This window comes from Ochotona princeps, chromosome 20 (genome assembly GCF_030435755.1).
Source record: "Ochotona princeps isolate mOchPri1 chromosome 20, mOchPri1.hap1, whole genome shotgun sequence".
NCBI lineage: Eukaryota > Metazoa > Chordata > Mammalia > Lagomorpha > Ochotonidae > Ochotona > Ochotona princeps.
Window position 1 is genome coordinate 19,512,299 of NC_080851.1, and position 23,762 is coordinate 19,536,060.

At 40.8% G+C, this 23,762-nt stretch overlaps 1 protein-coding gene across 1 annotated transcript in view; it reads left to right on the forward strand.

Annotated features, from left to right (window-relative positions):
- The window catches only part of VPS41 (VPS41 subunit of HOPS complex), a 133,444-nt gene that overhangs the window by 92,983 nt on the left and 16,699 nt on the right, over positions 1 to 23,762 (forward strand). Inside the window, exons 12-22 of the mRNA XM_058678307.1 lie at positions 557 to 686; positions 2,151 to 2,266; positions 3,523 to 3,579; positions 5,191 to 5,252; positions 6,497 to 6,578; positions 8,694 to 8,786; positions 9,389 to 9,516; positions 10,817 to 10,961; positions 13,103 to 13,144; positions 13,685 to 13,735; positions 16,378 to 16,515. Coding sequence (XP_058534290.1) covers positions 557 to 686; positions 2,151 to 2,266; positions 3,523 to 3,579; positions 5,191 to 5,252; positions 6,497 to 6,578; positions 8,694 to 8,786; positions 9,389 to 9,516; positions 10,817 to 10,961; positions 13,103 to 13,144; positions 13,685 to 13,735; positions 16,378 to 16,515 — 1,044 coding nt within the window. The remainder of the gene's footprint in view (positions 1 to 556; positions 687 to 2,150; positions 2,267 to 3,522; positions 3,580 to 5,190; positions 5,253 to 6,496; positions 6,579 to 8,693; positions 8,787 to 9,388; positions 9,517 to 10,816; positions 10,962 to 13,102; positions 13,145 to 13,684; positions 13,736 to 16,377; positions 16,516 to 23,762) is intronic.

The following is a 23,762-nucleotide window of genomic DNA, read 5'->3' on the forward strand; positions in this document are numbered from 1 at the left end:
CTGTTCCATTGGATGGACATATCCTAATGTATTAGGCTAGTCTCCCAGTGTTTGCTATTCTTTGGTTCATTAATAAAGCATGTGAGTGTGAAACTTTTCAGGAAGGCCTTCAAGTCAAAGATCAGGTCACAGGAGCTCAGCAAATCATCAGTTCTCTTTTCTCCTTCCATGCTGATCTAGAACCACGCTATCCACAACTATCATCATTAGCTTTGTGAAACTATATTAACTAAATGGAATTTAAAATTCCCTTTCTCAGAGGGGTGATAAAGTTGGCTAAGTAGAAGGCCACTGTCTTTAGGCTGCTTTCACCCTGCAAGTGCAGTGGGCTGCTGTGCTGTAGTGCCAGAATGACCCAGCAATGCCTGTCATGCTTAGCTCATGCAAAAAGGCAGGAAAGAGGAGCGTTAGGAAGGTATCCACGGCAGGCTATTAGAAGTGCATCTATCTGTGTGCATTGGGGTTTGAACTGCGGTGAGTATGGTGGACTAGAATCAGTTTGTGTTTCTTCTAGAAATGTAATTAAGTCAGCCACTCCCTCCCCTTTTTTCTCCAGGAAAAAGAATACTGTGCCCGGCCCAGACTGGACATCATCCAACCCCTTTCCGAGACGTGTGAGGAGATCTCCTCGGATGCTCTGACAGTCCGTGGCTTTCAGGAGAATGAATGTCGAGACTACCATTTAGGTGAGAGTTGGTCGTTTCTGGCTGCCTTGGGTGCCTAGACTTCTTGCTTCCCTACTATCTGATCCATATGTAGAAGTTTAACTTGAGGTGTTGAGAGAAGAGCTTAGAGAACATCTGAGCAGGTCTCTTAGGTTGGAATTGAGGGTGCTGGGTATCACACAGCCTGCCTGAGCCATAGCAAAAAGGAAAGGCAGACGTGGGATGAGGACCAAACGAGGAATTGGTTCCTTCTTTGTTCAGTTGTTGTCCTCAAACTTCCTGTGACATTCAACTCGATAGCATGTGGCATGACCCTGATTGTTGTATCATTCCCAACTTCGTGTCCCTAGAAGGATTGCCCTAGGAGGATGGAGAAGATTGTCTTCCTGTTTGTGACTGAATCAGTAGACTGAAGTCCTGCCACAGTTAGGTGTTTGATGTGACATTTGTTGCACAGATAAATGAATCTACTTAGTCACTGCTGAGAAACCAAGGAAAAGCAGTAAGTAAACCAAGGAAAAGCCATAACGGTGTCATCTGTGTGTGTCATATCCTTGTAAAATACACTGATGAGAACAATGTGCTTAAAACTTACTAGAAATCCTTTCCTAAAACAACAGACACTTTTTAGAATATTTGCAGTTGTCATGTTGGTAGAAGGAAATGATGAAACACTTCACACATGTTTGAACTACTATGACTCTCCCAATAAGCTGAAACCCGTGAGAGTGGATTCTGGACAAGGCAAAAGCAACTGTGATTCACAAAGTGAAAGCACCCAAGCTGGACATTTTGCTCAGAGCAAACTGAGCTGCACACTCAGAAACCCTACAGAACAGGTTTTATAATTGAATTCTGCAGGAAACCCTCACAATTGGCATTGTGCACGGCACACTGAAATGATAGATTATGTCCCCAGGGCTTGGGCGTCCGTCATTTATGCTTTAGATGGCCTTGGCCTTGATGAGGAGGAAACATTTATCGCTGACTGTGGGGTGTAATTGTTCAGTAAAAATAGAACTATGGTATAAATAAAGTTTATGTATGGTACTTGGACTCTGCTATGCAATAGATATGGAAAATCTGGAACACTGCTTTCAGGTGAAGTCAAAATGTTCAATTATTAATTTTTTTTTAATATTTCCATTTTGCCTCCTCCCTCCTCCTTCTTCCTTCCTTTCCTCTTTACTTTCTTCCTCTTTCCTTCCCTGCTTCTCTTCCACCTCTTCCTCCATGTCTCCTAGTCCTCTTCACCCTTCCTTCCTAGTCTCCATCGCTTGCCTTTCGGTAATTCCGCACTTAGGTGTTTCCGAACACCGCCTAGACTGTCAGGCGTTCTCCACCCTGTCTCCACCTCCCTTCCCTTTCAGGTGTCGCAGAAGGAGACACGCTGCCTCTTCAGTCTGAAATGGGGCCGCCTTGCCTAGCGGCTGCCGACCCTGGCCGTGTCGAATGACCTGCTCTCCCCCTTGGTTTCACCTGCAGAGTCTGCTGAAGGGGAGTCGCTCTTTTACATCGTGAGTCCGAGAGACGTCGTTGTGGCCAAGGAACGGGATCAAGATGATCACATTGACTGGCTCCTTGAAAAGAAAAAATATGAAGTACTTTGGGTTTTATTTTCTTAAGAAGTATTGACCAGACTGAAAGAGAGAGAAGATTCTGATAGTAAATCTTTCAGTTAGAGTGCCCTGAGCCAAAAAGATATGGAAGACTAGTAACTTTCCAGTAGCCTTTGCAGAAATTGGGGAACAAGAGGATTGTAGCAATGTATTTGCTACAATTCATGTGCTTTACAAATAATTGGGGCAGGAGATGAGGAAGGATGGCAAGAATGGGTTAGATCCAGCCTATTGGAGTTTATGTTTTATGACTTTTTTTTCCCCAAGAAAGTTAAAGAAAGCTAGTATTGAGTAGTGTGCCACTTTAAAAATCACTACTTTTTTCCTTAGTTCTTATATAAAAGTAAAGCTACTAAATTAATAATACATTGATTTAAAATAGAAGTGGTTTGCATAAAATTACTACTTCATTGAGTCTTGCCTTAGACCAGTTTGAGTGAATAATGCCCCAACATGACCTTTGAAAAACAGAAAACATTTTCAACTCTGGCAGCTGCAAAGGCATCCTATTGTTAGTCTAGTTATAGACTCTACCGATGAGCTTATATATTAACCAGCTAAAGACAACAACGAAATGTTGTCTTACAGTTTATAGCCACCTGGAAGGACTTGGGAAAAATATTTTTTTAAGTTGTAAAACCTTTATATTGTAAGTATTGCTATTTTGTTTATAACCCATTATTTTACCACATTGCTTTAGAAGCAGTTTTTTAAAGATATCATTTTATTTATCAAACATTGATGTTGGAGAATTAGGAACTTTCCAAAGTAAAAATAAAATCAGACTTGGAAAGCCTTCATTGTAGATAGACATAAACACAAGCATATGGTTTATTTTTTTATTGAAACACGAAAGTAACTTCCTTTGTCAGTAGATTGATACATATTTAATTTAGAATGATAGGTCCCATTTTTTGGCTTGGAGACTAGGAAGTTCTGTTGTGTTTGTATTTGTGTCTGAAATGTGATTCCAGTATCCTAATACGATATTCAAATGGAAATAAGAGAAGCCTTCATTTTGGTTGATTGCCTTTGTATTTGAATTTGAATTCAGTGACATTCATTCAGCCATAGCATTAAAAACCCCAGTGCTTCAGGCAAAAGCTGCAGGGAAAAATGGGGGTTTATTCATGTAATCTGGAATGTTAAAACATAAATATAATGTTTATAATCTCAATATCTTCTCATTTTTTCTCCATCTTCTTCCCACTCCCTTTATCATGCTTCTATAAATACAGGAAGCTTTGATGGCAGCTGAAATTAGCCAGAAGAATATTAAAAGGCATAAGATTCTCGTAAGTGTACAGTCTTACCATTTGAAATGTTAAGTGTATGTTTCTGTAACTTATCACAAGAATGAAAGTAATTTGAAAAGAACAGATCCGCTTCCTACCTTGAGAATTTATTTCAAACTAATTCTCTTGCCTGTGAGGTCAAAATATTTCATTTTATTGAATCAGTTTCTGCTTGTAAACAAGAGACTTAACACCTGCTAGGAGGTAGTTTCAGATAATCTGGAAACCATATTTGTGAAATACACTTTTCAATCCAAAGCTCTCCAGTTATATTTGTCGACATTTCTTTAGATCATAGGTAAAAATCACATTACCACAAAATTTATCAAAAGACTGATTTCTTAAAACTAGATTGTTTCAGTGTCTCCATAATAACAGACTCAGTTGATTTTGTTATGAAGACTAATCTAGGACATCAAATATACTTTTATTACATTTTGGACTCCAGAAAAAATAGAGTGACTGAAAGCCTATTTCTTTGCTAACTGTGACAGTGAACATGCAATGTGAAGAGTAGAAATCATATCCTTTGGGTGGGAAGGACCCTGAGAGAGCGTGTGGCTAAGTATCTTGCTTTTTAAGGCTGAAAACGGGAAACTTGGGCCTTTCTGGCCACAGGGGTTTCAGCCCAACATTTCTCCATCTGAAGCTCTTTGTAAAACTCCACATAAAAGCCTTAACTCTACAGAGTACACAAGCAAACTGTCTTGGCAATACAAGGAGGAAAGAAAACCCTAGCATCCTGTAAGTTCAAATTGCAGAGAATGAACAAGGATCCTGTACAAGTGGAAGGGAAGGCATGCCAGCATTTAGTACAAGTCAAGGGACAAACAAATGAAGTAGTGTGGTCTGCTTGGTTATGTGGAACAGTTGAGGGACCAAGCAGACACTGAAGAACTTGGTTCTGTTTTGGAACATAGATTGCAGTTTAGGCTTTCAGTCTCACCTTAGGTTTCCCTGTTGAAAGATTCTCTGATGGAGACAAAGGGACAGAGGGAGGCCTGATAGGAGAGAGAGAGAGAGAGAGAGAGAGAGAGAGAGAGAGAGAGAGAGAGAGAGAGAGAGAGAGAGAAAAGAAACAGAAAGAGACAAAGGTCACTTGGGGAGCTTTCTGACCATCTAAGTGGGAAGTGATAATGGAGAGTGAAGACTGATAGGAGATGACAGTGATCAAGCAACTTTGGCATCGGATGTCAAATCTAGATGAATCTCAGGCTTCAGACTTGAGCTTCTGTGTGGCTCATGCTGCCTGCCACTTACTAACAGGTTGCGAGGTGTAGGGAAGACTGGCATCAAATGCATCAAATTCTGTTTCTGGCACATGAGTTTTACTTATCCTGTCTGGACTCCAAAATACGTAATGTGTTACCAGCATACCAGAGTAGGAACCTCTGAGATAGCAATGTCAATTTTTAAAAACATACACATTTCAGAATATGGGGAAGAAAAGCAAGTGTAATTACCTTAAGTAAGTTGTCAAGACATGCAAACAGGTAGCAATCAACAGCACTCAAGAACTCTCATGTCATGTTCTGCTCAGAAACTGGGGGTTGACTTTTCAGTTGTACTAGCTGAATTATATAAAAATCCCTTCATTTCATTTTTCTCTAGGATATTGGCTTGGCCTACATAAATCACCTGGTGGAGAAAGGAGAATATGACATAGCAGCACGGTAGTAACTACGTGTTCACAATTATTTGTTAAGATAAATGGAATGAAAAGTGTCAAGCACCTTGAAGTATCTGAGGTTTTACCCTATTTATAACCCAGTGAGTTCACCTGCTATAGTTTCACTGAAGCCAGCAGAAGACATGCAGTGCTTGCGTCCAAGCTGAAGGTCTCTCTCAGCTATAATTATAGCTAGTGTGCAAATATACAAATAGTAGTGACCAGGGTACTGACTGTTGTATCAGTTGTCATATCTACAGTGCAACTGAACCAGTAGTTGTGGCCAAAGTATTATTACACCAGTTGTAATAACTACAGTGTCAGTGTTTGCCCCTGATCTCCAAGCCTCAATTCCTGTAGCACAGCAGTCACTTAGATGACTCTGCCTTTGCTGCAGGATGTGTTATAGGAGAGAAATCCTGGGCTTAGGCCATCTTCTGTAGAGGATTGCCTGAGAAGACATCACCTTTCTTGCACTGGATGATAATCAAACTTGCCCTTTGCTCCAGCGGGAGGCCCAAGCTGTATCCTCTCATCTCTGGGGATGTTTGCTTAATAAACACCCTTGGAAGATTGTCTATGACACTGTGCCTCTACTCACAGTTCAAGGAGAATTGTTTCCAAAAAAAGAGGGTGGCAATGAGCTGGAAGCGGTGGGACCTCAGGATCCTAAGTTGCAGGAGACTTGTGGGCAGAACACACGGTGGGCCTGTGGGTGAGTGGAGCTGGGAGTGCCCCATTCGTGCCCTGGAAGATGAGGGCTGCTTTCACCTCCCTGAGTGCGTGGAAGAAAATGTCTGCCATTGATGTGTGACGTAGCATATCTAGACTGCAACAGCATCCTCACTTTGTGAAGGCTGGTTTTATACTCCATTATTTAAAACTTCTCAGAAAGAATCCAGCACTATGGGGTATGTTAGTTTCTTCAACGCAAGAAAAAAAATGTCAAAACCAGCGATGCTTATCAGGGTAAATGAGAAACTCAGGCTAGGGAAAAGCCCTGAGTCATCTTCTAAAAGATATCCATGTGTACTTACAAGTATTTACTAGAAATAGTTAGGATTTTTGTCGATTGTTATGCAACCAAGTTACACTAATCCCTTCGTGTCCATTGGTACTTGAGGCAGAAATTTGTTTAAACCCTGGGAAGAAAGATTTATCTAAAGCACAATGAACATGCCCATTTATTTCATCTCTGTTTGTTGTTTTATTGATATTTCTTTCTCTCTGGGATGTTTTTATTACCAGCAAATGCCAGAAGATTCTTGGGAAAAATGCAACACTCTGGGAATATGAAGTTTATAAATTTAAAGAAATTGGACAGCTTAAGGTAGGCAAAGATTTATTTTTAATTCCTGATTTTTACATGCAGTACGCTAATATTGAGATGGAAATAAATAAAAATAATAGTTCTCTAATGGAGAACTGGAAAGAAAGAAAAATCAAAGCTGTAGTAATTATAAAGTATAAAAATAATTCTATATACATAAGACAAACACATTTATGTTACAGGTATGATATGTTCACCTTACTGTCTTTCCAATTTTATCTGTGTTTAGGTAAAACTTTTGTGTTCTTTTTGATGATTTCAGGAAACATGTATAATCTCATTCAGTGCTTTGTGAAACAGAGGACATTTTCAAATTTATTGAATAATTAATATAAATTTTTTTAAGATTTATTTATTTTTATTGCAAAGTCAGATATAGAGAGGAGAGACAAAGAGGAAGATCTTTCGTCTGATGATTCACTCCCCAAGTGGCCGCAATGACTGAAGCTGAACCAATCTGAAGCCAAGAGCTAGGAGCTTCTTCTGGGACTTCCACATGCTTGTAGGGTCCCAAGGCTTTGGGCCGTCCTCGACTGCTTTCCCAGGCCACAAGCAGGGAGCTGGATGGGAAGTGGGGCTGCCAGGATTAGAACGAGCATCCCTATGGGATCCTGGCGCTTTCAAGATGAGGACTTAGCTGCTTGGCCAATGTGCTGGGCCCAGTTAATATCTTTCTAATTGTTATGTTACTTGTTGGAAAACAAGTAGAAAATTGTGGCCACTGATGAAAAGTTTTTATATTTAATGTTTTAAATCCTTCAGTAGTGTAGAACATGCAAATAACAGTTATCACTGTGGTTAAATTTTTTTTTTAATTTTTCAGTATTTTAGGGTCTTCTGAATGTCCTTTTGGAATTACCGTTTTTTAAAATCCCAGTTATTTAGCTCATCAGCTCTCTGACTTGCACTTTGCTTGTCCCATAAATTTATTCTTCTTTGTAAGGACCCCCAACAACACCTCTTACGGAGTTTTTAGGGCTGTTTCTGAAGGATTTTCTCCTAGTCTGCTGCCCTCATTACTATTATAATTTCATAACCCAGATCTCTCATTGGAATTGTATGAGAAGGCCACTTCTCTTCGCTGCTGATAATGATAGCTAAAATAATGTAACTCCTTTGTTACAAAATTTGGTCCTTCTACTTTCAGTATGTTTCTCACACAAAATAAACTTACCCCTTCAGCTCAAAACCTCTTTTCCCTTGTATATATTACCCCTCGATTGTATTTTGTATTCCATCTTGTTGCCATGCCAACACCATTGGGTAGGCCTCTTCCCTTCCACTTTACTATCAGTGCTTTAAGTCTTGCCCAGACTCTTGCAAGGGCCTTCTGATCGATGCATGACTCTCCTGGTACCTATTGTTTTCCTCTTACCATAGCATGAAATTGGAATGCCTTGTGTGACCCCACCTCTGTTTCCTGTCCAGCCTCATCACCCTTCAGTGACCGCCTCCCTTTCACATCTCAGCACAGAGGCACATTCTCAGCTGCACATGTTTGCTGTTGTTTAATCCCCGTTCCAGATGCCCTTCTCCTGCTCTCTGCTCAATAGAGCTCAGGCTTGAGTGGGCAAGGTTCTCTGCTGCCGTAGTACTCAGCTAACACCTGCCATGGAGCACTCACTACAGAATGTCACAGTTATCTGTGGAGATGTCTGCCCATCTCTGTGGGGCCTTGAGCCCCTAGGGAATGGTGACCCCAGCTTATACTTCCAGCACATAATATGACAGTTAGTGTATAGAGGGTGCTATAGGGTCCATGAATAGTATTTAGAAATTTAACCTTGAACATAGCACTGAAAAATGTGTTAGGAGTATAATATGTGTTTTCCCTAAATACAAAGATAATTGTGAATTTTAAAGATTGATTTACTTTAGTTTCAATAAAGAAAGCTAACCTGTACTTCTTTGGTTGCCTAAGAAGCTGAGTTTTATAGTCTGTATGACATTCTCTATGCTGTAATTTATATTTTTGTTAATTCATCAGGAAAATTAGAGAAATAAATGTTCACCTGATCATTTTAAATTGAAAACACACATTTGTGTTTTCTGCATAATTAGGATACAGGTTCATTTTACTAAGTTTTGAAGGTTTTTTTTCTCCCTCTTCCTTAGGCTATTAGTCCTTATTTGCCAAGAGGGGATCCAGTTCTGAAGCCACTCATCTATGAAATGATCTTGCATGAGTTCTTGGAAAGTGATTATGAGGTATGGCATTCTGCTGTGATCCTATTAACTCATTCTCAATGGGGGAACTTTAAGATACCTAGACTATGTCTTAGCCCAGTCGTTCCAGTAGCTACAATGGCTGTTAGGACACCCACAGCCCTGGCTTTGGCTTTGCTAGAACTCTAGGGAACACGTATTTTCATTTCTGGTTGTCATGAGGGATATTATAAGTGATGCAGATGAAGAGATGTTTAGGACAAGGCATGTGGGGAGGGGATCAGGACTTATGTGTTCGTGCAGGCCAGGAGCTGTGCAAAACTTGTCCTTTGGGTTTCTATGTTAACTTTATTACCTAGGCATGATTGATTGAACTCTTAGCCATTGGTGATCTGTTCAACCTTTAGCCCTTATCACTCCCCTTTTCTTTAAAGGGTGAAAAGTCCCACCCATCTAGTGCTGCCTTGAACTTCCCAATGAACAGTTCCCATCCTGATGCTACCTTGAGGATGCCAACTACCTGCCAGCTCTTAGCACACAAAAAAGACACATGTCACTTTGGACACTCTCAGGATTTTAAGAGTTGTGCGTGGGAAAAGAAACTAGATGTTTAACACGTGTTCTCCTTCGGCTTCCCCATCCAGGGTTTTGCCACACTAATCCGAGAGTGGCCTGGAGATCTGTATAACAATTCCGTGATAGTTCAGGCAGTTCGGGACCACCTAAAGAAAGATAGTCAGAACAAGACTTTACTTAAAACCCTGGCAGAATTGTGAGTATCTTTTACTATTGCTCTTTCTAAGTAATCTACATTGTAAAATTTTGTATTGTTTCAATTGGGCAAATTCTGAATGAGGAAGATACTGCTTAGACTGTTTTTCTATCTTTACTTTTATGAAGCACTTTTCATAAATCTCAAGTAGAAATTACAAGGCAAGGACAGTGTGCAGAACTCTACAATTGTATTATGTTTTTCAGAGCAAGGGGTGCCCCAGTCCACAGCTTTGGGGAGAGGCATTGTTAGGCAACAGAGGGGTGCTGTGTTTTATTCCAAGTAGATTAGTTTGCCAGTGGGCCAGGGTCTAGATTCTGTTCTTCTGAGACCTTAAAGTCAGTTAACCTCTCAAGCACCGAGTCTGTGTCTGTACAGCAGAGGTAGTCATAGAGCTCTGAGTACCTGCCCCTGAGATAGGCCTCCAGCGAAAGTTGGGGTGATTGTTTTCATATTTATCGAGCACTCTGAGTGCACCACTTGTCTGTGAAACAGACATGGATAAGATACGCTCCAAGCCTCAGGACCTTCAGTTTGGGGCAGTGGGAGGCCACGGCAGGTCCCTCCAAGCAGGGACCTGCAACCTCTCCTTGGCATCCCCAACATTCATCTTCATACTCCTTTTGCCTGAGACTAAGTTGGCCAAAATGACCTAGGACTCAGGACTGCCTTAGTTGTTCAACAGAGAGGTGTATTTCCTTCATTCTTGAACGTTAATTATTTTCCCTTGGAAACTTTGTTCTAGATGTCCCTTAGATTTGGCATGACTGTAACTAATGTACCAGCAACACAGTTTCAGTTCAGTTGGCCTTCAGAGCTGACTTGGGGACTTAATGTGAAAAACTTTGTTTCAAGGGAAAAGCAGAATTTCTGTTTTACAGAACACCCTTATAGATGCACTTTCAGAACATAAGCCATTTTTTCAGCTCAACACTGCTCATAGGAATTTTAATTGATTTTTTTCTCTTACTAAAATGGGAAGTTCTCATCCTGGATTCATTTGTTTGTATGTATACAAATTTCTGTAAAACTTTTTGAGACTGAGCCCCCAGTGAAGAAAATATTTATTGCTTGAATATTATGAATTTTGTGAAATTTTGTTTAAATGTGACAAGGTCCTAAGAAGGAAAAAATGATTGATCATATATAGTTAATTTCCAAGGGATAATTTTTAGATGAAGTTAATTTCTTTCCATAAGTAATGTTTTCTTTTTTTTTTTAATATTGTGAAACATCTGGATAGGCATGTTTTAACTAGTTCTGTTGTAAATATTAATTATAGAAAATTTTGTGTTGCCAGATACACTTATGACAAAAACTATGGCAATGCTCTGGAAATATACCTAACATTAAGGCATAAAGATGTCTTCCAGTTGATCCACAAGCATAATCTTTTCAGTTCCATCAAGGATAAAATCGTTTTATTAATGGATTTTGATTCAGAGGTAATTACTTCTTATTGTTGCTGAGTAAACTGGTTGTATTATTCTAAATTTGTAATGGTTAAATGTCTTTCCAAATGCTGGATTGGTAAAAGAATAAAGTTGCTTGACCACCTGCTGATCCTGCATGAACCACTGTACCTGCTCAGGAGGTCGCTATCTTCATAGCTAGCATCCAGAAATGCTTACCTTGTTGTGTTTAAAACAAAGTAAAACAAAATATAGGTTGCTACAGAACTTTTTAAAAACATATGTGTGAAAGAGAGATCTATTAATAAGACATTCATGAAATTCATAGAAACAAAGAAGCCAGGCATATGCTTTAGGTCATTTAATCTTTTTAATCTAGGTCCTGAAAGTAAAATTATAAATGCACTTATAAATGTGTTTTGATCCACTTTCTGCTGCTTTATTCCTTGGCTTGCATGGATCTCACTTGAGCAGCCTCTACTGGTTTCACTTGAGGCTCAGGTCTAGACATTTGGGATGTGTTATTTTTTTAGAGGACAGAGTTTAGAGTGGGTTCCTTTAATGAGGGGACATAGCCTCCATAGTTCACAGTGGCTCATGGAAGTGACACCCTGTGTGTATGCATATGTACACAGTCACAAGTTTATACAAAGGAGTATAATTACAGGTATTAGTGACAGAAATAACAAGACTCCAAAAATTTTAGATAAATCAAAAAATAGAACTATAAGGGTTCCATGCATTTTTCATTATGTTTTACTGCATTAGAAACATTAAATGCAGTTATTAATCTGCACACACGTCAACTTTGTTTAGATAGGACCGGCATCTATTTTTCTCTTAAAGCGTCAGGAACCCATTTTTTTAAATCCCTGACCCCTAGGAACCATATTTTTTTAAATGAACCCAGTCTAGGGGCTACAGATCTACCAAGAATCCTGCATTGCCAAGGAATTTCCAGTAGAAAGGCTGTACTAAGAGAATAAGCTGTTTATATTCAAAGTAATTACATTTCCCCCCATCCAGTCTTCCTGGAGGCCCACCCTCGTTTTCCTAATACATCTTGAGATACTAGTTTTGCACGTGTAAACTGGAAAAATGATGAGTGAACTGAGACTCATTGCTGTTCAGGAACATCTCAAACTAAGGAATTGGAGAAAAAACGATGCTATCCTAGCATCCTTTTGTTTCGGAGAATGAAAATAAAGTTTGGAGAAGAAAGTTAAGTAGTAACCAAGTCAAGAACAGGACCCAGGTTTGCACATTTGGTTCAACAATCACAAAGCTGATAAATTTGAATTCCAGCTGTACTCCCTCTTCCAGCCTGTTGCTCACGCCCACCCTGAGAGGCAGCACTGATGCTTAAGTAATTCATTCCATGATATGCCCGGGGGAGACCTGGATTGAGCTTCTGGCTCCTGGCATCAGTGTGCCCTATTCCTGGCTATTATGGCCATTAGCAGAAGATGGAGGCTCTCTCTGCCTCTATCCCTCTGCCTCACAAATAAATAAAATAAGTTAATTAACTTAAAAAGGAAGAACAGAACTTGGCAATCCCAAGCCCCAGGCTGATGGGCTACCTCCCTGCTCCCTCTCATCATATTCTAATGTGTGCTGCATGAATGTTACGGGTGGCCAAAGTAAATTCTAAGAGCCCCATAACCTTATTGTTTTTGAGAAATTTCAAGTATATTATTATTTTTCTGGCTCTTCCAAATGTTTGCTACTTTAGATCAGTAATAATAGTATGTCTGAACTCTTACCGGGGAGACTGATCAAAGTTCAGGTAGTCAGAAGTAGAGCTCATCATCGTTCTGGGAATAAGATGCCCTCCAGAACTACTAAGAGTAGTGTGACAGCATATAATGATGTCTGGGACACAAAGGGGGCTCGAGTATATGTAGCTGAGAATTTTTGGTTTATATTTGGTAAGAAGTAGCATGACACCTTTTTAATAGTATGCAGAGCACACAGGCATCAGACTGAGACTTGTTGAAGATGCATCCTATTACAAATGTCACTGTAAGTAAGGGTTCTTAAAAAGCAAAAGGCCTCCAGAAATACAGAAAATAATCCCCCTCCTTGAACGGAGGGAGTGTGTGTACTACATATGCATTGGGTGTTCCTGTCTTGCAGGGCAGATTTCAGTGACCATGGCTATTTTTATGTTTCAGAAAGCTGTTGACATGCTTTTGGACAATGAAGATAAAATTTCAGTGAGTGTCAATTTTTGATTGCTAACAGTACCACAGACTGGGAGAGTTCTAAAGAGGAGAGGTTTGCTTTGGCTCACAGTTCTTGTGGGTTGTGGGGCTGCATCTGGCATTGGCCTTGTAAACAGAATCCCAAAGCATCGCAGGGCATCATGTGGTGAATGACCAGGAGCTCACATGAGAGGCAAGCAGCAAGTATGTACAAGACAGAAGTCACATCCTAAGAGAGGATGCAGAGGAATAGGAGGGGCCAGAGTTGCTCTTGTGAGAACATAACCCACTCCTGGAGACCAGCGCTCATCACTTTGTGAGGGCAGTCGTGATTCAGTCACCTGCTACATCTGTTATCTTAAAGGTCTCACCACCTTTGAATGCCAGTTGCTTCAGCAGTTCAAGCCCTGCCATGAATGTGTGCACAAACAAAGCCCATTCAAACCCCAGCAATGTGGTATCAGATGATTTGGGACCAAATCAAGAGAGATGGTTATCTGACAGTTCAGCAGCTGTGTTTATGTCCTCCTAAAATTGTTCTTTTCTCTGCAGATTAAGAAGGTGGTAGAAGAATTGGAAGACAGACCAGAGCTGCAGCACGTGGTGAGCATGACAGTCTTCTTCCCCCCCACTAAGTGAGCAGTGAGCCAATCGCCTTTCAATACTGGAGTGAGTTCTTTATGGTGATTACTACTCAGGATAATTCACCATAAGTAACATTTTGGAATTCCTAAAATGGGGCATGTACTGTGAATCCTAGGCTAAGCATGAAATGCAGAGAAGGCACTTGGACTTTCACTTACAATTGAATTGTGGTGTAAAGAAGTTCAGTTCTTTTTTCTTTCACTTTGTTACTGTGCCTAGGAGTGAACGCCTTCCCACTCTGGTTACCATTAAATATAGTCGTGGCATAAATTACTACAAAAGCCTGTGAGGTATTGCACCTGCCACATTCTTCTGCCGGGGAAATATCATTCATCCTGTGTCCATGACCACAGTGTAATCACAGAGCACAGCTCCATTTGCTTGTCCTTTACTCTGCTAATACCTGAACCCCTTCTCTTGTTAGGTTGGGTGGTTGCGCTATTAAGATCTGTTTTTCTAAATTTCTTTGGAGAGTGCCACTTGGATTCTGCATACTCCATCATTAGGAGTAGAGCAAGAGTGGAGTTTTTCTGTGTCCTTTAAAAATTGTGTTAGGAAATCCACTACATCATTAAAAAAAAAAAAAAAGGACTATCAAAACCACTTGGGCAGGACCCTTGGAACATGCCCCACATCGGAGAGGCTGGGATGCCTGGGAGGTTGAGTGTGGCGTCTCTCCTTATCTCTCCCCTCCCCCCAGATACTGGAAGGAAAAAAGACAATGTCAAAATAATGGTTCCACCCACTTTCCTCAAGCCCTTGATTCTGTACACCCTAATCAAATACATAAAAATTATCAAAAATGAAATTTATAAAATGATAAAATAAAAAAGGTTGCTTCATTTTGAATGACATGTTTATTTCTAATTTAAAAATGTTATGCATACAGAAATATTTAGCCAGAGGAATCAGATCAAACTATTCTATATGGAGTTTGGTATTTGTTTTTAAATTTTTTTTTTGATTCTTTGTAAGAAAAATAAATACAGCTGAATCTCAAACAAATAAAGATGTGTAAGAAAGGGCTTCAAAGACATAGCAATTATGGAGTTGAACTGTGGGCCTCCAGTACAAAGAACATACTTACATCTCTGTCTGTCTCCTTGTCCCCCAGGACCAGGCTCTAGGGCAGGAAGGGCATTTTATTTGTAAGTCAGTTTTATACATTGAAACTCTGGACTGCCAGGTGGGGATTAAGCTGTTTCCTAATTTGTAGTTATTTTGTTTGCTTTGACTTTTCGGCTTTTTTTCCACCCCCCTCAGGGGTTTACAGTAGCAGTGGCTATACTGTTCATGAACAGAAATCTCAAGATTATCTGCTTACCCAAGCAAGTGACAGTGCCATTGGCCACCACGGGGATTTGTTTATAAAGCAGCAGTTTCCAGCCTACTTAAGTCAAAAGGCAGGATTAGAGGCAGCAGCTCCTGCGTGACAGTGTGACCAGTGCAAGGTGCAGTGGTGGCAGAGCCCACTGTGAAATGGCTCTTCTCCCTTGCCAGACAGAGTAACGCCTCTATAAATTTGGTTTGGCCACTGTCATACAGCCTGCCTGTTCCATTGGCACTTCCAGAAAATAGCCTGGGGTAGTCCAGCTGCAACCATTATCTCACTGCCTGTCTGCTAGCAGTGTTCCTGTCAGACTCAACCTTGCAGATCAGTTTCCATATCACCAGTTCTACCTCCCCATCTTGGCAGACAGCAGTTAACGTAAAGATCAAGGTACATAAAGTGCTTACAGGTGTCATGGTTAGCCTTGTAGGTGACTGGCTGACTGAACACAAACATCAGCATCAGCTTCTTCACGCTTGCAGCTTCCAGGGCAGGTGGAAACTCTGTGGTTGGTTGTGTGGCTGCTCAGTTAGCCTACTGCAAACAGCCCTTTGTGTGATCCAGTCTTCCGGCTCCAGTGGGTGGTGAAGGTTTTATTTATATGTAACTTTACCTCAGCTGTGGACATAGATTTCCAACTTGTTTAGTACTCTGTCAACAGGCTGAGCCTTACCTGGGAGTAGAATTGAGTGAAATACCCAATACCTTTGACAATATTTACCAACTTTGTCAGATAGCTAGGGCAGAGTCAGTTTTGGCTCAGAACTGGTCCTGTACTCTGCTTCATTTTTGCTTTCCATTTTTGTTTCAAATATCACCAGTGCAGGCAGCATTTCATTGCAGACATAGATCTCAATTAATACTTAATAAAAAAGAGCTGCAGAATTTGAGAACCAATTTAGTGCCTGCTCCATGAGTGTTCAAAAAAATACACTTGTCCCATCACTCCCCCTTTCATATGAAAGAACTTTTAGGGTCTAAGAAACCTACTTATCAGTCACTGAGCCACAGAAAAGATCAGGGCTTATTCAAGCGCATGCGATTGGTAGAAGATAATAAAGCCAGGCCCTTCATGGCTTTTCTGGAAGCTGTCAGAATCTCCTTGCTCTCCAGGAGGCATTCTTTCTACTTCATCATTTAGGATTTTTCCTAAAAGCTCTTTTCTCTCCAGTATCTCCATGGGAACTTAACAGAGATAAAAATACAAATGACCAGATATTGCTTTACTCACTGTGTCTGATGTTCATGGCTTACCCTGTGTTGTTTTCAGTATTTGCACAAGCTTTTCAAGAGAGACCACCATAAGGGGCAGCGTTACCATGAGAAGCAGATCAGTCTTTATGCTGAATATGATCGACCAAATTTACTCCCCTTTCTCCGAGACAGCACCCACTGCCCACTGGAAAAGGTAAGGTGCAGGCCCCCCTGCTTGTACCCTTCAAGTGAACAAGCTGTCCTTGTGCCTGGGCTGGGTGGCATCCTCATCTGCCTCACACTGTCCATCTTCTGTGTTCAAGGCCAAGACTGTTGCTTTCTCAAAGCACTAGGTTTTGCTGGGTCACTCTGATGAGAAGAGGCCCCATTGGATTTGATGTTCCTGAGGCACTCCAACATTCTGCCCCAGGTGTCACTGGAGTAAAGATTGAATCCAGGGCCCAGGACTCTATCTGCCAACAAGCAGAAAGGATACTAGGAACCCGAGTCTGTTTCCCGGGATTCGAATAGCAGTTCAACCCTGGGAGGGACTAGGAATAAGACTTTCCTAAGTCAAACATGATGATCTTGTCTGCCTTGAATAATCCCCGTCTGTCTCTGTATCTCTCTAATCCGCTCCATTCCCTTCAGCTCATCAGATTACTTGCTTTTCTTCAAACACACGAGGTTTATCTTAGTCATTTTGATAAGTCTCGTACCCAGTACATGTAGCAAACATGAGTCTGTTACTTCGTGAGTGAGTGAATAAGTGAATACATTGCATACACACAAACCTTTACTTAGGACTAAGCTTTTGTATTCTTACCTTCTTTTCTCAGTGTTTTTCTTTTGGAAATCAAAATTCTATATGCACTTAATTATTCTAGAAGTGAATTCCAATTATAACTGTAAGATGAAAAAGCTGTATATTCCAAATCACGAATGTATCGAAGCATGCTAGTCATAAAGTGAAGTTCATGGAATATAGGCTTACTGGTGCTTTCCCAGGCATAGTAACAGGAAGTTGAAATGCAAGCAGCATAGCCAGGACTCAAAGCAGCAATCCGGTATGGAACTGCAAGTGCTGCTTAAGCCATGATACCACAACACTGGCATCCACCTTTTTTATTTTAAAGATTTATTTTTTTATTTTAAAAGACAGCTTTATAAAGAGAAGGAAAAATAGAGCAAGGTCTTTCATCCAATGGCTCACTACCCAAATGGCTGCAACAGAAAGAGCTAAGCCAATCTAAAACCATGATTCTGCTCCAGGTATACCACATAGGTCCAAAGTCCCAAGGTTTTGGGCCATCCGCCACTGCTTTCCCAGGCCGCAAGTCAGAAGCTGGATGGGAATTAGAGCAACTGGGACACGAATTCTCTGGAGACCATATGGGATGCCAGTGCTTGCAAATGGAGGATTAGCCAGGTGAACTGTTGTGACAGCCACCCACCTTTATTTTTAATGAATTGAAATTCCATAATTAATAGTGTTTGGCCAGAAACTTTATAGATTCCTTGACATAACCTCCAAAGCCCTGTGGGGACCTAGGGTATCTAAGACCAATTATCTGGCCAGCACTGTGGGGCAGTGGGTTAAGCTGCATCTCATGTAAGCACCTAGCTGCTCCACTTGTTATGGTTTCCTGATACTGTACCTGGGGAAACAGCAGATGATAGTCCGAGTACTGAGGCTCCTTCTACTATTGCCGCAGACCCAAACGGTATTCCAGGCTCCTGACTTCAACTGACCAGACCCAGTCATTGTGGACATTTGGGGACAGTAGATGGAAGAGCTCTTTCCCTCCCTTCCTCCCTCCCTCTCCACTTCTCCTTTTCCTCTTTTCTTTCCACTTCCTCCTGTCCTCTCCCTCTCTTATTTTTCTCTTCTCTCCCTCTTTTCCATTTTCATTCTTGCTTTCAGATAAATAAATATTTTCTTCTTTTTTTTTTTAAATGAAAGCTAGAGTTTCAGGATTTAAAATTACCACAGCCCTGGGCCTGGCACAGTAACCTAGTGGCTAAAGTCTTTGCCTTGTGTGTGCCAGGATCCCATATGGATGTTGGTTCATATCCTTGCTGATCCACTTCCCTTCCAGCTCCCAGTTTGTGGCTTGGGGAGGCAGCAGAGGATAGCCCAACACCTTGGGGCCCTGCACCTGCCTGGGAGACCTGGAAGAGCTCCTGGCTCCTGGCTTTGGATAGGCTCCTTTCCAGCTGTTGCGGTCACTGGGGAGTGAACCAGTGGATGGAAGATCTTTCTCTCTAATTTTCCTTCTCTCTGTAAATCTGACTTTCCAGTAAAAACAAATAAATCTTTAAAATAAAAATTACCACAACCCTTAATTTCAGATTTTTATGAAATTGTTCATTCTAAAAGGAATTTGTAGAAATTTATACCATCTGTAGATTGACAGACAATAAAAAGCCTCCCTGCTGTTTTGTGCCTTGCAGCTTGGGCTGTGCTTTCACATTCTTTTTTTCTGTCTACACTGTAAGGTTTGCTGGATAGTGTCATATAATACGCGAACAGTGAAATTTTAGAAGTTGAAACATCCTGGGGTTTAAAAATAGTTGAGGAATAATACTTGAATCCTGGGTCTCTAAAAAGACCCCATATTCTTCCTGCTATGATGAATAACGATTTTTCAGATTTAAAAGATAATTAAAATAAAAGTAACTTTTTTAATATTGCCAGGATTTGGGAAGGTATTTTTACATTGCTAATCTTTTGTGTGCTTTTCAGATGTAATCATCAGATGTTGCTTATTCATCTGATTTGGTTATGCCTAGAGTGGTTAAAAGCAGTTTCAGCTTTATAGTTTTTAAATTGCAGAGTTATGTATAAATTTATGATCTTGTATCTGCTAGCATTTACAAGGTGGCAGTGTTAATAAAATTGGAGGAATAATCTTGGAAGACACAGAGCTGATAAATTTTCATTAAAAAAATCTAAAGAGAAGATTGCATACAAGATGATTTGGTAGAAATCATCATTTAACCTGCAAAATCAGTTACCCCAAATTCCTAGCTTTATTTCTTACCTTTGCAGTAAATCAGGAAAAAGAGAATTAGAGTACTATTTTTGCATAATTTCCTACTCAACTTTTCATTATTTTGTCTCTTTACTTTTGAATATTGTCCTCCTTCCCTGTATGTGTGTGATAAAGAGATCTAAGAAAATCTTAAAGTTCCCTATTCTTCCCTCTAGAGGGAGCACCATGTTCCAGAAATATTTAAGAATCTAAAGCAGGGAAACATGCTTTTTGAAATGTTTGTTTCAGCAGTAGAAAATGTCCATGGACTAGGAACATTTTATTCACAATTTCTAGAGTCTCTACTAACTCATTTTTGAGACACGGATAATTTAGGCTACTTCTAGAAATTAGTCATAAAACAAAAATCTATGAGATTAAAACTTCATAGACTCAAATTGTCTTTGAATGTGGTGAATTCCACTGCACGCTTATCTTCAAGTTGCCTTTAGGCATTTGTTTTCCCACATGGATTTTCCTGTTTGATCCTGTATATGAGAACTTAGATCATCACTGTCTTCTAGAATGTTCTCTGTCATCCACTCTGACATTATAACCACTAGCCACAAGTAGCTATCAAGTATTTGTAATGTAGTTGGTATGGCTGAGTTACTAAATGTTTATTGAATTTTATTTTTTTTTATGCCTCCTTTCATTTATTGAGAAGGCAGAGTTACAGAAGTGGGGGTAGAGAGATAAGAGAATGAGATCTTCCATCCACTGATTCAGTCCTCAGATATCTGCGAGAGCTGGGGCTGGGCCAAAGCCAGAGCATCAGTCAGCTCTCTCAGATTTGGGCCATCTTCTGATGCTTTCTGCGTGCATTAACAGGGAATTAGATCGGAAGTGGAACAGGCAGGACTTGAACTAACACCCAAAAGGAATGCTGCATTACAGGCTATAGCAATGGCTTATGTCATAACACAGGCCTTGCAAGTTTACCTTGTGGGTTCCTGGGGAGAAGATGTGATCGAGAAGAAATGGAGGGACAGTGCTCTCTCTCAGACAGCTGACAAAGTTTATTTCCAGGGTTACAGTTCTTATACACTTAGTAAAACAATAGTTCAGACACAATTCAGAATCAGATCATGTCTGGGAGCAGAGAGTTCTAGAAGGCTAACAAGACAACTTGGTCAAAGCATTATTGAAGTTGGGAATAGATAAGGAGTACTGTCTGCCCTTGGCTAACTGACCAGACAGAGCACAGATGTTTGCCTGTCTTCAAGAACAACCAAACTTATGCAAAAAAAAAAAAAAAAAAAAGTGCATCCAAAGCCTCACTGGGGACAAGAGCACCCTCTGGGTGAGATGCCCTCTGTCTTCTCTTTCCCAGAGCCTCTTCTCAGCAGGATCCCACTGACCTCTGCTGTCCCAGCTATTCTGTTGGGTATATTCCAACAAGGCCCCTTAATTGCATTTCAATCAATTTAAATTTAAATAGCCATAAAGAGCAGTTGTGAATTCCCCTTGCGGCTTGAGACAAGTATATTCTGAAATCTCATATACCAAGGACACGGGCGGGATGGTCCTGCTTTGAGTAAGTGGTAATTTAAAATGAATTTCTAAGCACAAAATTAATTCTTAAATAACTCAGCTGAGAAACTATTTAAAGAGTATAAATACCATGTATGACATTGTCTTGTTTATTTATGAGTGACACAGCTCTACTAAACCATAAATTATCTCGGTGTGTCTCCCAGTTGCTTTCTCGGTGATTGCTCTGTTACAGTACTCCCAGCTCCTGCGACCCAGCTTTTCTGTTCTTCTCTCCTTTCATTTAACTTGGTTAGTCACATGTGCCATTGTGTGTAATGATGACAAGTAAGACAGGTAGGAATAGATAAATCATATATTTTAAGGAAGATTTTTACTATTTTTATTGGAAAGGCAGATTTACAGAGAAGGGGAGAGGAATAGCTGTATCTTTCGTCTACTGGTTCACTGCCCAAATGGTCGCAATATCCAGAGCTGAGCCATTCCGAATCCAGGGTCTTCTTCTAGGTCTCCCACACAGCTGCAGGGGTCCAAGAACTTGAGCCATCCTCTACTGCTTTCACAGGCCATAAGCAGGGAGATGGATTGGAAGTGAAGCAGCCAGGCCAGGAACTGGGAACCACCTCATATGGGGTGCTGATGCTGTAGGGAGATGATTAACATGCTATGCCACTGTGTTGGCCCTGGTAAACCGTAGCCTAATAAAAGCAAATAAGGATTTTCTGGGCTTTGGCTGGGGTTATGTTGAACCATAAGTAATAAAAATCTCCAAATAATGAGGGCTTGAACAAAGCAGCAGATCAGTTCTATGCCAGTAGGCAACTTGCTGGAATGACCCTTCCACAGGTCAGAGACCATGATGGTTTATTCCTTTTCCTGCATCTTGCACATCCTTGGACGTCCACATTTCCAAAAGCAGACTGGATGAAAGGACTATCGCTAAGGAAGCCCTAGGGATTACAGAGTGCTTTAAGGAAGGTTCTGGAAGCTGCCCTCCCATCCTTCTGCTCTGTGGGGGGCTTTATGCCAGTGTCTACCCCATTCCTAGGAAGACTGGGGAAATTGTGGTTTTTAATTTCAGTCACATGCCCACCTAGCATATTCCTACTGGGAATGGGAAAGGGTATTGAGAAGAGCTAATTGACTCTGCTACCCAAGTTTTAAATCTTGTGTCAGCCAATTAAGTGTTTCTTCCTCATTATGACTTTCCGTTACTTAACTGGTATGTGTGTGGGTTGTTTTTTTTTTTCTTTTTAGTAGCATTGATCTCTGTAATAAGCTTTGTTCCCCTGTCCTTTAGCTGATTTAAAGCATATAGCCTAAAGAAACATTTTCAGTCAATAATCAAAATATCAAAACTAGCTCCTGCTGTTATTTCCCAAGATAGATTATTGAGCCAAAAGAGCTAATTAACTTAAGCTGCTCTTTTTCTCTCTTTGATTCTTGTTTTTAAAACAACCAGTAAAGGTTGTTCCAAATATGCAAGCTAGTAGCTTCCTCCTGAAACCTTTTCTTCCTGCTCATTAAATTTGAAACCATGTATTGGGCAGTTTGGATGGGCTGGGCATTATGCAAACAACCAGGCTCAAGAAGGCACGTGGTTCCAGGAGAGGGAGATTAAGTAAGTAATCAGGCAAATGGTTGATTGCTTAAGTGTCAGAAGTGCTGGGATGCCACATGCAGAGTGCAGCTGAAGGGGGTGTCTGACCCCGGTCTACTGTGGACTCCTTGGAAAAGCTTGTCTGAAATCCTGGCCAGGTGTAGGATATGGGCAGTGAGGAAAGCTATTGCAGCAGAGGAACATGGGAGAAAATATGAGCAAGGAAGGTGAACCTGCACAGCAGATTTCATAGCTTGGCCCTTCATGGCTGGCAAGGCCTGTAGGCCATGGTAAAGAAAAAATTTCAGCTTTAGGATCCAGTGTAATGCCTGAAAACACTGGCATCTCATATGGCTACTGGTTCATGTCCCAGTTGCTCCACTAACCATCCAGCTCCCTGCTTCTGACCTGAGAAAGCAGTGGAGGATGGCTCAAGTCCTTGGGACCCTGCACCCACATGGGAGACCCAGGAGAAGCTCTTGGCTCCTGGCTTTGGATAGGCTCAACGAAGTCCATTGCAGCCACTTGGAGAGTGAACCAACGGATTCTGTGTTTTTCCTTCTCTCTGTAAATCTGCCTTTTCAATAAAAAGTAAATAATTCTTTTAAAGACAAATTTGGCTCTATATGCAAGCATTGAGAAAGTTTTGGAAGAGGGCTGTAAGAACTGCACCCTCTGAACTGCACCTGTTTCAGATGTCGCTCCTGTGGAGTCTTCCAGAAGAGAGCCACAGGAGTTCTCTATGCACATGGCCCTCCCCTGCTTACAGAACAGTGTGGTGGCCCTGCATTCCTCAGGCTAAACTTTTGGTGCTCGGGAATCTCTTGTTGCAGTTTTTAACTTCTGTGAGTCATCATCATGAACATTTTTAATATTGTATTACTGTCACATGTGCATTTCTAGCCACTCTGCCCCCTACTGCCTAGTTCTAAGCATATGATCAGTGCGGCCAGTTCATATAATCAAGTTATTTCCGCTCATGTACGCTGTCAGGTGTTGAGCCCCTAATTCCACTGGATTCCCTCCTGTTTGATTCTTGTTTCCCAGCAGGTATGCTTCTCCTCTCACTTTTGACAGATCCTTGCACAGCGTTCTCTCTAAAACCCTGTGAGCTAGTAACATAAATATTCCCAGTAAATTCATTCAATCATTCATTCATTTATGCATCAATGGTTGGCTCGGCATAGGCTATGCTCAGTCCTGGGGAAATGAAGCCATGAACAGCATTCCATTCACAGAGCTCACAAGCTGATGGAGGGAAACAATTTAAACAAATGAGTACAGATTAGGTTTTAAAGACCAGAAAATAACGGTCAGCATAAACAGAAATAG